Source organism: Triticum dicoccoides, chromosome 4A (assembly GCF_002162155.2).
Source record: "Triticum dicoccoides isolate Atlit2015 ecotype Zavitan chromosome 4A, WEW_v2.0, whole genome shotgun sequence".
In the NCBI taxonomy this organism is placed as follows: Eukaryota; Viridiplantae; Streptophyta; class Magnoliopsida; order Poales; family Poaceae; genus Triticum; species Triticum dicoccoides.
In genome coordinates this window covers 28981596-28995463 of record NC_041386.1, presented here as the reverse complement: position 1 = coordinate 28995463, position 13868 = coordinate 28981596, and the positions used below count along the sequence as shown (strand labels likewise).

General features: G+C 40.8%; 1 protein-coding gene across 1 annotated transcript; it reads right to left on the bottom strand.

The window, feature by feature from the left end:
• Nucleotides 1–1844: 1844 nt before the first annotated feature.
• Nucleotides 1845–4815, bottom strand: LOC119288603 (protein FAR1-RELATED SEQUENCE 5-like). Its single transcript, XM_037568193.1, has 3 exons — nucleotides 4626–4815; nucleotides 2896–4476; nucleotides 1845–2800 (listed from the first exon to the last, which is right to left on the bottom strand). Exon 2 carries the CDS (start codon nucleotides 4423–4425, stop codon nucleotides 3391–3393), a length of 1035 nt encoding a protein of 344 aa, XP_037424090.1. The 5' UTR covers nucleotides 4426–4476; nucleotides 4626–4815; the 3' UTR covers nucleotides 1845–2800; nucleotides 2896–3390.
• Nucleotides 4816–13868: the final 9053 nt, after the last annotated feature.

Here is a 13868-nt window from a genome sequence, read left to right as displayed (position 1 = left end):
CCTCCTCAAGCATAGCCGTCGATGCGAACAGAATTTGAAAATCGATTAACTTGCTAAACAAATAGCTTTGCACAACGGGGAAACAAGGTTTTGCCCATGCATACTTAGGATACATAGCACACCTACTAAATAAAACATGCACGTACATTTGCATGCGCGTTAATAGCATAGCACTGGCCTCTACAAATCTAAATTTTTGCTCGCTTGCATGGAGGGATCTCGGTGTCATCTTCTTCGCAGCCAGCGCCTACAGTACCAGTCCCCGACATGTGGTCCCCCTCCTCCAGCTCGCATGCCTCTACTTGCACTGCATGCGCCATGCAAGGATTAAACTCCACCGTCTCCTCCTCACAAGAGAAAACAGGAAGCTCCACCCCAAGATCACCCTGGTGTCAAGAAATTTTCAAACGCACAGCATTAGACCAAAAAAAATCTTCCTCTCGTTATGACTAGTAACAAATCCAAATTCTCACATTATCCACCACCGTCTCGTCCACCTCAACCTCTGCACCAACGACAGGTCCTTGCCCCAGCACACTTGCCTGCCAGTGCACAAAAACATATCATTTAGCTAGGCCAAACAAGGGATTTGCATGGAGACTAGGAAAAAAATAGTTACATCGTCATCGACGCTTGCAACCCTAGAAGAGTGATCAGGAAAAAACAGAGCATCAAGCCCGACGACGCCACTAAGAACCTGGATCACATTAAAACTGCTAGTATCAGAAAATATCTGATTAGAGCTACCTATATCAATCCCTTTGCCATGTGATAGTCGTACCTGCACACCGCCTACTGTCAATGTGGAGCCAGACGTTTCGGTGAGATTAGAGCTTGGGGACACGGTGCTGCTGGGCGCCATCTCTCCACTGTTCGAATGGGTTTCCAGGGTCCGCGCCACCTGCATAAATAGAGGACGAAAATTTTCATTTTCCTTCCCAAGCGAAGAGATTCAAATTTCAAACTACCAAGGGCACATCACATGCATAGGTTACAATTTTGAATTTTGTGGTCACGGTGTGCACACAAATCACCTCGACGGTACCGCATGGCCATTTTCTCTCACAAAGCTAGGGCCTATGCGCCGCTGCATTAACTCGAGCACAGATGGGCGGGGCGGTGCATCTGCGCACCTCTCTTGTCAACTATCTGCCATCGCGTGGGGCAGCGAGAAAGTAGCGTCATGATCAACGAGGAAAAGGTTTCGGGAACATTGTTCGGGAGACCGTGAGGCATGGGGAGCAGCCACACTTGCCAAGGAATGCTCCCGCCCCCTCCTCGCACCCCATCTGTTCGTCCCACCCCCTGACTAAATGTGCAATGGGAAATCCTAAATGCTTACTTCCTACATGCCATCAGTATATCACGCACTAATTTTTTCATAAACATTCATTAAAAAAACACTCAAGCTTGCCTTGGATGATGATTTGCATCTTCAAAAACACTCAATCAAACAATGGTACTCGCATGCTAGCTGATTCGCCATGGATCTCTGCACCATCCCACGCGCAGTGCCTCTACTGGTTTAATTGTTGTACCCTGCCTCACGAACATCTGTGCTCGACACGCAAGGCGTGCTCTCCCTTCCATCCCGCTGACGGAGCAATGGAGGCCCCTACGAAAGCTATAGCAATGCCTTGTCAGGATCATCATCCATCAAAGCACGCCCCTGCTAGTTTAAAAAAAAATGCACCCTGTGCCCATGCATGGTACACAAAAAATGTGACAGAAAAACATTGGCGCATGTATGAGCAATATGGCAACCACGCGACGGATCCATCAGTTACCAAAATCAGCCAACACAATATACCCCTCAACGAAATCATGCTGCGTTTGTGAGCAAGCCTATAGCCGAGCAAGCAATCTTGGCACATGGAGTTAAGCATAGAAACATTTGTAACTTCAAAGTGCAGCCCAGCAATATTGTTGTCCTTGCCCACAATAGTCATGCATGAAAGAAAACTAGGATGAAATAGTTAGCACACAAAGCCAAAACTATTGGCAACAGGAAGATGGAATAAGTTGCATGTACGCCGATGTCCAAATGGCTACGGGGAACATCATGGCAAGCTAAGAAACACAAGGACAACAAATCACCCACACGATCAGTCCCCTTACCCAGAAAATGTTCTTAAATGAACTATAAGAAATTAGGCTCGAACAGTGCACTTTTTTTAGTGCCGCAGGCATTCCGTCGATGTCCAACCACCCCACAGTTGCTACACTTCGGCAATTTCCTTGGAGCCTTTGGCAAATCTCCTCTTTGTGGGCAGGTTGTGCATTTGTGACCTTGCAATCTGCAAATTGTATAGAATCTGGACCTCTTAAGATGATTCTCATAAGGAGCTTTGTCTCGACTTGTCGTTGGTCTCCCCCTGTGTCGTTTTTTCTGATGCACCCCCAGACCTGAACAATTTGAATCAGCATCTCCATTATCCGCATCTTCACCACCACCATTTTCCCGGACCCCCCTTTGTAGCACTGGCTACCAAAAGTTGATGCTTCTCTCGCTCTGCGAGCCCTAAACCATCCTTTTCTACACTCAAAGGCATCAGAGTTGCATGGACCTCCTTCATCATACTCATGAAAACTTCATAACATTGAACATTGCTGTCACCAAGCACCACACACTCATGCGCTTTCATGTACATAGTGTGATGCCTAAATGTATCACTAGCAGGAGGCCCTCTGTCTTTCTGGTACCTGACCAAGTGTTCCGGGAGAATGTCACGAGCCTGTCTTGTCCAGCGCTTCATTATGTGCTTCTCAGGTATTTTGCCAAACGGAAGTGAACCATCACCTGCATAAGATTATACTGGACATCAATCAACTAGTCTCATATGGACAAACAGAGCGAGAACATGATTTTATTTAGTCATCACAAAGGATACAAACCTGCAAAGTATGGCAGAACACTAAGCCAGAATGTTCAAACATGCCACACTCGCAGCTGAAAAAACTTTCATCCTCATTGACTTCAATTTTGAACTGGACTTTACTCCATTTCTCTCTGTTCGCTGCTTCAACATGTGTCGACTTATAAATCCTCCTAGGAACAATCTCATCCAGTACATGTGCACCACATTTGTACAACTCTTCACCAAACTTCTCAAACATGGCCCTCGTGTAAACTTTGCTAGCATGCCTCTCCAACGGAAGGTTAAATCTAAGAGATACACCACTTTGCAACCGGAATAAACACACACACATCACAAATGTTAGGATGTCAAGCCATTTTCAAGTATGAAGGCTTACAGAGAAAGTAGGACATTTTAAATACTCGTTTTCAATGAACAGAAATGTAGGGGGAACAATGGAGATTTTAACCAGTGATGTTCTTTTCTCCTGGAAGCTTTCTTCCGATTGTCGGTCAAATTGAAGCTTCTCAAACTACTTGAGGAACAGATGCATTGGACATCCTGGAGGCACGTACCCCTTCAGCAGGTGATTTGCGCTCTCACTCCTTTGTGTGCTCGTCATTTTAGCACATAAGACACCCATGAAATATGGTTTAGCCCATTTATGGCGGACTTCGTATATCTGCGTCAGAAACGGATGTTTCTTGAGTGAGTACTTGTCCAACATCTGCTGCCACCCTTGCTCAAATTCCTCCTCCGCGGTCATGTGATGTACAATCTTGTGAAACTCCATTTTGAATTCTCTGTTCTTGCTCCAAAGCACACCCATTGACTCTTTCACTTTTTTCAGGACATGCCACTTGCACCAACGATGTACTGTGTTTGGCATTTCTGCCTCAATTGCAATTTCCATAGAGCGTGCTTGATCTGTTAGTATAGTTTGTGGATGCTTCCCACCAACCATACGTATGAACTCCTGGAACACCCACTTGAAAGATTCTTCTTTCTCATCTCTCATCATGACCCCTCCAAAGATTATACTCTGAAAGTGATTGTTGACACCAACGAAAAGACCAAACGACATGTCATATAGGTTGGTCCTGTATGTTGTGTCAAATGTAATTGCATCACCGAAATACCGATACTGATCACACCCCCTACTTGTAACCCACATGAGTGTTTTTATCCTGCTGTCTTCATCTAATTGCACGGTGTAATTGAAGTCAGGGTCATTTGCTTTCATATAAGCCAGAATTTCCATTGTTTTCATAGCGTCAGAGTCTGACTGGTCCTTGTTCAGCTTCCTACATAGTGTCTTCAATGAACGCTTTGTAAATGGCACATTTTCAACTGAGCCAAAAAAACTCCCCACAATGCTGAAAACCTTCCCAAGACCAACATTATTATCGCGGAGTTGTTTCACCAGATCCTTTGTGTATCTATCGATGTGCCTGTGTGACTTCCAATGCGTTTTTTCTCCACATGTCACAAATAGCGGGTGGTTATGGCCAGATTTGAACTCTGATATGTACCAACCGTTTTCCTTTGAACAGAGCAATCTAATCATGGCTTCACACCCGCACCTTGATGATCAACTATTTTCCCTCATTGGTTTTCCCTGCAGACACGGTAGCAAGTACAGAATAAATGTTAGCTACAGATTACCCAAGGTTATCTAGTGCATTACTGCAACCAAATAATAGATCACATTATAGAAGAAAAAAATAACTAATTACATATTGATTATCGACATATTAGTGCACATACCGCACAAGCACACAATATTTCTTGCATACATCTCTTCCGGTTAACATTCAGTCTGCTTTTCGCAAGCCTCACCCCGAAACCATATTCCCATGAATAGAGGTTGTAGAACTCATAGGCTTCATCCAACAAGTCAAAAGATGTGCCAATTGTTGGATTGACGACTGGCCTAGATTTTGTCTCTGCATAAGCACGAACTGACAATTCAAGTGTTGTTTTCCTATCAGCGTTCATCTCCCTCTCCTCAGGTGCCTTCCCAATCCTAACCCCGCAGATAGTGTTTTTGTGGAAAAAACATGGATGAAAATGCTCAATTACCATTGAAACAAAATATTTCAACATAAAGAACGTCAGGCATAATCGCTACATCCATCCATGTAACAAACCTAGAAAGTTAGCTCAAACAAATCATATAAATCCAAACTACATATTACAGATCCCAGTATTCTAAGAATCTCATTCACCTCCAAAATCATAAAAAGACCACATACATATGCCATGGATACATTTTTATCCCACACGAACAGCGAAACAAAAATCCAAAACAGATCACACGGCTCATGCAGCGACCCAACTCCTATAAATTGAAACTCTTTTAGCTATAATGCTATCATCATTGCGTCAAACAAACGAATCCAGCTCATTAAAAATGGCACAAATAAATCAGTAATTGACTAATGCATCTACGACCATAACCACTTCCTTCGGTGTGAAAAACAAAAGACTAGAGATAACAGTTCCAACTTGACAAACGAAACCAACGCATTATAATGCCACAATAAATCGGTAATTGACTAACGCATCTACAACCCAATGAACTTGTGTAGCTGTCGAAGTCAATTCCCCAAACAAAACAGATCCAACTTAAGCTTGCACAAGTTTTCCACCACATGTCCCTAATTAGACACCAAATACATGTTACTTTCTCATATCAATATCTCACAACAAAAACCAACCGTCATCTATACTGCACAACAATCCAAGGAAGGCGTACTAACCGCCGGATCAAGCAATATAGTCATAGTCTGGCAAAACAAATCAATGTTCGTGATAAACAATAGCCAAATAGACGAGGAAAATATTGTTATGCAAATGGTGCCCCCTGACTAACCTTCGCGTCCACCCGCTGGTCGCTTCGGAGCAAACGTCATATGTGGCCCCCTTTCCCATGGCCTGTGGCTCGCCGGCGGCGACCGCCTCCACATTCACAGCGCTCATGGAATCCTGAGACTCCAGTGGCATTACCTGAGAGCTCCACACGGCATCTCCGTCAATGGCCCTGCAAGAAATCAAATCTAGCTACATGAGTCCAGATCTTACAATGGCAAGCGGCGCTCCGCCATCGGTGGGAAGATGCTCGCCGGTGAAAAAATGGTGGAGGAGACTACACGTACCCGTTTAACTGTAGGCCATTGGTAGACATGGCGATAGAACAGCTTCGAGGCGACGCCGGAACAGCTTTGAGGAGGCGCCGTCGCCGGCCCAGGCGGGCGCGTAGAGGAAGGGGATGGAATAGAAAATCTGTCGTGTGGCTCTGCTCTGATCCACTAGATTTCCCGTCGCGGCGAGGGGGGTCATCTATTACGACGACCTGTGCTGTTTCGAACCAGCCCATGGGCCACATTTCCCTGGTGCACGTCATGTGAGCATTGGCAGAAGCAGGAAACAGAATTCAGGAATGGGCCGAACAGAATACGCCTATGCGAGCGCTAGGCGTATGCCGGACCGTATTTCATCCTATTGGCCTGGCACAAACCTGGCCTGAACTGACGCATTGCACATCCCAAGGCCCAAAAGAACGCGCAAGATAACGGCCTGCCTGGTGCTCGGCCGCCATAAGCCCGCACTCAGAGTGTCATATACTATTACATGAATATACAGTACATATGCTACTACCTTTAATTAATTATAGTGTATAGTATAATACATAGAGTATAGTATCATATATAGATCATATTTATTGCCATGCATGACACAAATTAGCATCGCATTTAACATGATACGGTATCTACCTACTATATGTAACTCTAACCCTATTTAGATATATTTAATTCTTTGCCACATCAATATACTTGCTATTTCCGAGTGCATGACATCGTGAGGAGTATATAGTGAGGAGTATCATATATACTATATATATAGTATCATACATATGATACTACGTACGTAGTGCATATATAGTATCATAAAGTAGTACTAGCTCCCTATGTAAACTAATATAAGAGCGTTTAGATTACTAAATAGTGACCTAAACACTCTTATATTAGTTTACGGAGGAAGTATATATATCATAGATGGCCGTATTTATGAATTGAGCCCTATAAGGCTGGTTGTAATGGGGAGTATTATATATATATACATACATACATACTAGTAGTATCATGCATGCATATATATGACAGTGTAGCTAGGATACTACTTCCGTAATGCATATTATCATAAGTTAACATCTTAGGTTGCCTTACTATTTTTCATGCATCACACAAAGTAGTAGTAAAACATTTAATATGACACCGTATCATGATATGTTACCACATCCTCTCTTGTGTGCCACATCATCCAGAAAGTCTAGTTGGCATGCATAATACCGCTTATGATAATACCGTTACAACCAGCCTAAACCAGAAAGGAGGGGAAGTATGAGACTAGCCACAATGGAGAGTAGTACACTAGTAACATACACGTATCCTTAGACTATATATGTTACTACCTTCATAGTGGATAATAACATAAGTGTAGTGGCATGCAAAGCTTCATTTATTAGGTTACAGACTCATATTGCATTGGGACATGCATGTGATGCTACATTAACTAGCTAAGTTACTGAAACTATCTCTCCCCTCATTAACTTATTGCCACATAAACAAGTTTGCTGAGTTGGAGTCGGTGTTACTGCTGAAATTACTCCCACTATGTCTAGTCTGATACTAGCTAGTTGTCTATGATAAACTAGCTACCTCCTTAAGAGCATGGTTAATAATACAGCCAAGGGTCGGCTATAAGAAGTTGCCATGTCATATACAACCAACCTTTTAGCGGGCATGTACAATAATAAGTTTTATATACGTACTAGTTTATTAATAATTGGCCCACCTTACATCCTAACAAAGTGTCTTGGGTCTCGTGTTGCAGCTGGCTTTACTAACCAAGATCTCGCTTCTCTTCTCTTTCCTCCAACTAATAAGCACATGTATATTATTCTATTACTTATAGCCAGACTACCCACATTGGGAGTAACATAGGTAGTAACATCACACATATCTAGATAAAATAGATGATGTGGCAAGCAATAAATGAAGAAATGGAGAAAAGTGGATATGTGTGATGTTACTACCTATGTTGCTCCCACTGTAGGTATAGTCTTAATTAGACTATCCATAGTGGGAGTAACATATATAGGTGGTAACATCACACTTATCTAGGCAAAATAGATGATGTGACATGTAATTAATGAAGAAAGAGAGGCATGTGGTAACATATTTAGTTACTGTAACATCACACATATCAAGAAAAGCTGAGTTACAACCTAATAAATGAAGTGATGCATGACACAACACATATGTTACTACCCACTGTGGAGGTAGTAACATAGACTAGTAAAATATGCATGTTACTACTCTAAGTTACTCCCAATGTGACTAGTCTTACTATAGTATGATACTACCCATAATGAGAGTTACATAGGTATATAGTAACATCACACATATCTAGATAAATTAAGTAGATGATGTGGCAAGCAATAAATGAAGAAAAAGAGGAAAGTAGTAATATAGCTAGTTACTAGTAGTACTAGTCGTTAACCCGTGCAAATGCACAGGCTAGTTTAATTACCTACAATGGGATGAAGGTCTGAGACTACCTCTCATTTACTCGGAGTAAGGAAATCGAGAATACCCAATTGCTATTGGAAGAGATATTCAAGTCTTATCATAATTCAAATTTAATACTATAGATAATAGAATATCAAATGACTCATATACTCAAATATTCTCTATCCAGATAAAAAAAGAAATGATTTAAGAAGTTTACTTCAGATATAAGATGAAAGAGCCTCGGAGAATCAACATAAAAAACAATTAAACCTTTATAAAGAGATGAGCAATAAATACACACATCGGAGACCATTTTTTATTACATTTTTTTCTTGTTCTATAATTTTCTCACAAAAGAAAAAGCCTAGTCTCCAACCGATATAATCATGCATAGAAAAAATAGTCATTGGGTCGAGCTTCTGGTGATGTTTCGATGGCTGCTCTTTTGTGCATCTCCTTTGCTTCCATCCTATCATAATGTATTGATCTAAACATATTCACTTTTATTATTAGTCATTTTCTAGAAGTAAAAATACCAATACGTTAACATATAGGGGCTGTTTGGATGGCCGCTGATGCTCGCCTTACCAAAATATGGGTTGACCACCAGCGTGGGTATCTTTTGGTTGGCAGCCAAATTTTCTACTTACACCAAAGTTTTGCTCGCTAGTTCATTTTCTTCGCCAATGCTAGGGCAGATCCGTGGCGGCGAATTTTATGGCCACTCTTTTGGTTACCTGGATTTGGCGTGGTTGGCCAGGGCACCGTCCAAACATAGACAAAATTAACTGTTTGGGTCTTTCTTTTGAATTAAAATGAACTTTGACTAATATGGTATATATAAAACCTTATGGGAATAATTTGGTATATAATGAAACAAAAACAAATCATGAATGCATATAGTATGAGACTACAAACTAACATGCATATTATTCCTAACGTGGTAGTTTGCCGAGTTCTCATTTTTTGAAGCTCAACAATGGCTATTTAAATGTTTGTCAAGTGTCGGACAATAAGAACTCGGCAAAGTATATTGTTTTTGACGTCCATCTAGCCGAGTGATGATTGCCGAGAACAGAACTCGACAAACACAATGTCGATTTGTTTCTAGGACTTCCGGGTATGTTCGGAACTCGGCGAATTCAGCGATTCCGGTAGTGACATGGCATTAACAAAAAAAAACGTACCACAATGATGTACAAAAAAATGAACTGTGCAAAAATAAGTAAATATCTTCCTTGAATGTAGATTGTTCTTACGTACATGTTTAGTTTTCTTGCTTGCATTTAAGATTGACCTTTATAAGTTGTTAACCTGGAATTAGGTTTCATCCAGTTGGTGTAAACTTTATTCATACATTTACATAGGTTTGGGCTACTGTTTAATAGTCTGATTATGCTGCAAAATCTCGAACAGAACATGTTTAACATATCCGTCCTCTCTGTAAACCAAACATGCATTCATCATATTTTTAGCAAAGAATAACTTACAAAAGTTATAGTTCATGGACTGATGTCACGTCCAACTGTAACTCATTAACAATGCAAATTGAGTACCCTAACAATCAGAAAAAGAATTTGAGAGAGGATTGGCAACTCTAACCTCTGATTCATTAGGCAATATGAAGTCTGGACAGACCTGGTGAGATATATGATTCTTGCATGGGCTTATTTTGCAAGATGGGGTTGCCATAGTTCCGCTCTAATTCAGCCTTGGCATTCAGAAAAGGTTAATTATAATATTGCGATCTGGTGGCCTTTTTCGATAAGGTCAACTAAATTCTGTCTACATGCAAAGTCTATTGCATGGAACATAAACATTTGTTGTCTTGCATATAATAACCTGTGCCCAACAACTATGCTACCCTGGGAAACAATTCATTGGTCATCCTTCACAGAAATTACAGAAAACATAGAGAATTACCTGATTTATAGAGAATCCCTGAAGGAAATAAAATCAGTTGCATATTATGCTTGGAACCTGGAAAAAAAAGTTGGATCGATTGAAATTCTTATAATACCCATGAAATCAGGCCCAACATTGAACTTGATAACAGAATGGACATATAAGATATGATGTCAAAAGCACAGTCCAAGTATAAGGGGTCACAAAAACAAACTGGACTAAAAGATACTTTTTTTACTCGCACAATGGGCATCGGTGGTTCCTCGATGGATAACTTTATCAGCTGGATTAAATAATGTGGATTCAAAGGTCAGTACAACCAAGGGAGACACCGATCTCATCAATAGAATTGGATATTTTATGCTACATGTCAATGAGGAACATGGGAGAGGATCAATGGATATTGGTGGTATAAAATATGAAAACCCGAGACGAAAAAGAGAGCTGATATGTGTGATAGAAATATGAAACTTGTTTACTTGGCGAATCTCCATCTTTCAAACAGACAAATATCAAAGAGAGGTGCATGATAAAAAGTCAATGTAATTAAATACAGTAAGAAAAATATTATACTACCTCGGACCAAAGCCAGATCATTTTCTTAATGGTGTTTTTATCGCCTGGGCCTCGGCCGGCCATGGTACCGCGGCCAAAAAGAGCTTCCCATATGCACCCTGGCTGGTTAAACTAGACAGTGCATGGAGAGAGAACGCATTGTATTTACCTAATCAAAAGGCTGGGCAAGGCCATGTTTAAAATATTTTACATTGCATAGTTGAAGGTGCTGCATTGCACTTCGTCACCCAATTTTATATAGCTTGTGGATGCAGCCAATTATATAATCAGCTGATGATGTTCATCATGCAAATCTCGTTTCTCTCATATTTGCACCAGGATCTATCTCACTGCATTTTGTCCATCACCTGCAAGGCTGCAACACACAGAGAGTTGGAGAAGCTGATACCTGATGGCACCGGGAGGGCCGCCTAACATTGGCACCAGGTCGCCATGAAGTAGGCGATGGAGGCCTAGGCCAAGAAGAAGAACTCTCCATCAGGGGTTTACTGGAGGTGATTTCTTGACATGACAATCTTGGAGGAAAGGTACGGAAATTAGATGACGACTCTGATTTAGTTTTGGAAGAAGACGATCTAGTTGCTTTTTTACGGCCAGAGTATAATGGAAATAATTTATGGTTATATTTTTTTCTAGGATTAATTGAGCCTTAATTAACGTGGAGACTTGAGAACATCTTTGTTACGTGTAGGCTGGGCCACGTTGGCAGTTTATTTCCACCGCAAAGTAATTTTGAAAGAGGCCGATCAGTTTTTTTAGTGCAAGAGTAATCTATATAGCTTTTTTCCTAGGCGTAATTAACATGGACACTTCAAAATATGTGTTACGTGTAGGCTGGGTCAGCTTTTTGCCCAGGCGTAATTAACATGACACTTCAAAAGATGTGTTACGTGTACAGGTTATTTTTTTCGCTAATTAGTATATGTATAGATTTTAGATTAAATCTGACCGTTATAACTCGGTCCCACCAAATTAATGGCTCTAATTTGTTTAAAATATTATACGTTGCATAGTTGAAGGTGCTACGTTGCACTTCATCACCCAATTTTATATAGCTTGTCGATGCAGCCAATTATATAATCAGCTGATGATGTTCATCATGCAAATCTCATTTCTCTCATATTTGCACCAGGATCTATCTCACTGCGTTCTCTCCATCACCTGCAAGGCTGCAACACACAGAGTTGGAGAAGCTGATACCTGATGGCACCGGGAGGGCAGCCTAACATTGGCACCAGGTCGCCATGAAGGAGGCGATGGAGGCCTAGGCCAAGAAAAAGAACTCTCCATCAGGGGTTTACTGGAGGTGATTTCTTGACATGACGATCTTGAAGGAAGGGTACGGAAATTAGATGAGGTCTCTGATTTAGTGTTGGAAGAAGACGATCTAGTTGCCTTTTTACAGCTAGAGTATAATGGAAATAATTTATGGTTATATATTTTTTCTAGGATTAATTGAGCCTTAATTAACGTGGAGACTTGAGAACATCTTTGTTACGTGTAGGCTGGGCCACGTTGGCAGTTTATTTCCACCGCAAAGTAATTTTGGAAGAGGCCGATCAGTTTTTTCTACTGCAAGAGTAATCTATAGCTTTTTTCCTAGGTGTAATTAACACGGACACTTCAAAATATGTGTTACGTGTAGGCTGGGTCAGCTTTTTGCCCAGGCATAATTAACATGACACTTCAAAAGATGTGTTACGTGTACAGGTTATTTTTTTCGCTAATTAGTATATGTATAGATTTTAGATTAAATCTGGCCGTTATAACTCGGTCCCACCAGATTAATGGCTCTAATTTTTTGATTAACATGGTAATTTGTTGGGATTAATTCAAGATTAAATTTGGCCGTTATAACTCGGTCCCACCAGATTAACGGCTCTAATTTTCTGATTAACGTGGTAATTTCTTAGGAGTCGCTAATTAGTATAAGTATAGATATAGATATAGATATAGATATAGATATAGATATAGATATAGATATAGATAGATAGATAGATAGATAGATAGATAGATAGATATAGATATAGATAGATAGATGAGTAACATCACATGTCCATATCAAGGCAAGACGTGTCTATAGCCTAATAAATGAAGTGTTGCATTTATCACACATATATGTTACTCCCCACTATAGAGGTAGTAACATAGACTAGTAACACGTGGACATGTTACTAGTCTATGTTACTACCCACTGTGGCTAGTCTGAGTAACATCACACATCTGAAGGCAAGATGAGTCTATAGCCTAATAAATGAAGTGTTGCATATTACTACACATATGTTACTTCCCACTATAGAGGTAGTAACATAGACTAGTAACATTCTATGTTACTACCCATTGTCGCTAGTCTTATGTCACTCTATTATGTACTTACTTGCTCTAATACATAGTATCATATGTAGTACTTTATTTATATTGTCATGCATGACACATAGTAGCATAACATTTATTATGATACGGTTTCATGATATGATACTTAACTCTCTTTTTTTTCATTTAATTAATTCTACAACGGCTCATCAAAATTGCCTAGTTGGCATGCATGATATATACTAGCTATAATACCCCTTTACTATCAACCTAGCAAATGTGTACATATCATTTGTGCGTCGCTTTGTGAGTTTTCATCCGTTTGTTCGAGAAGCGGGGAGAAGTTCACTAGTAGAAAAAGGGTCAAACGTGAAGCACATTAGTGCCGGTTTGAATTTGAGCCGGCACTAATGGTACCATTAGTGCCGGTTCGAACGGCTATGCATTAATGTCGGTTCGTGTTGAACCTTTAGTACCGGTTCGTGCCACGAACCGGTACTAAAGGGGTGATGGCAGGCTGGCGTCAGGCCGGGGCCCCACGATCACCTTTAGTACCGGTTCGTGTCACAAACCGGTACTAAAGGGCTAACCTTTAGTACCGGTTTGTGCCACGAACCGGTACTAAACGGGTCTGACCTAT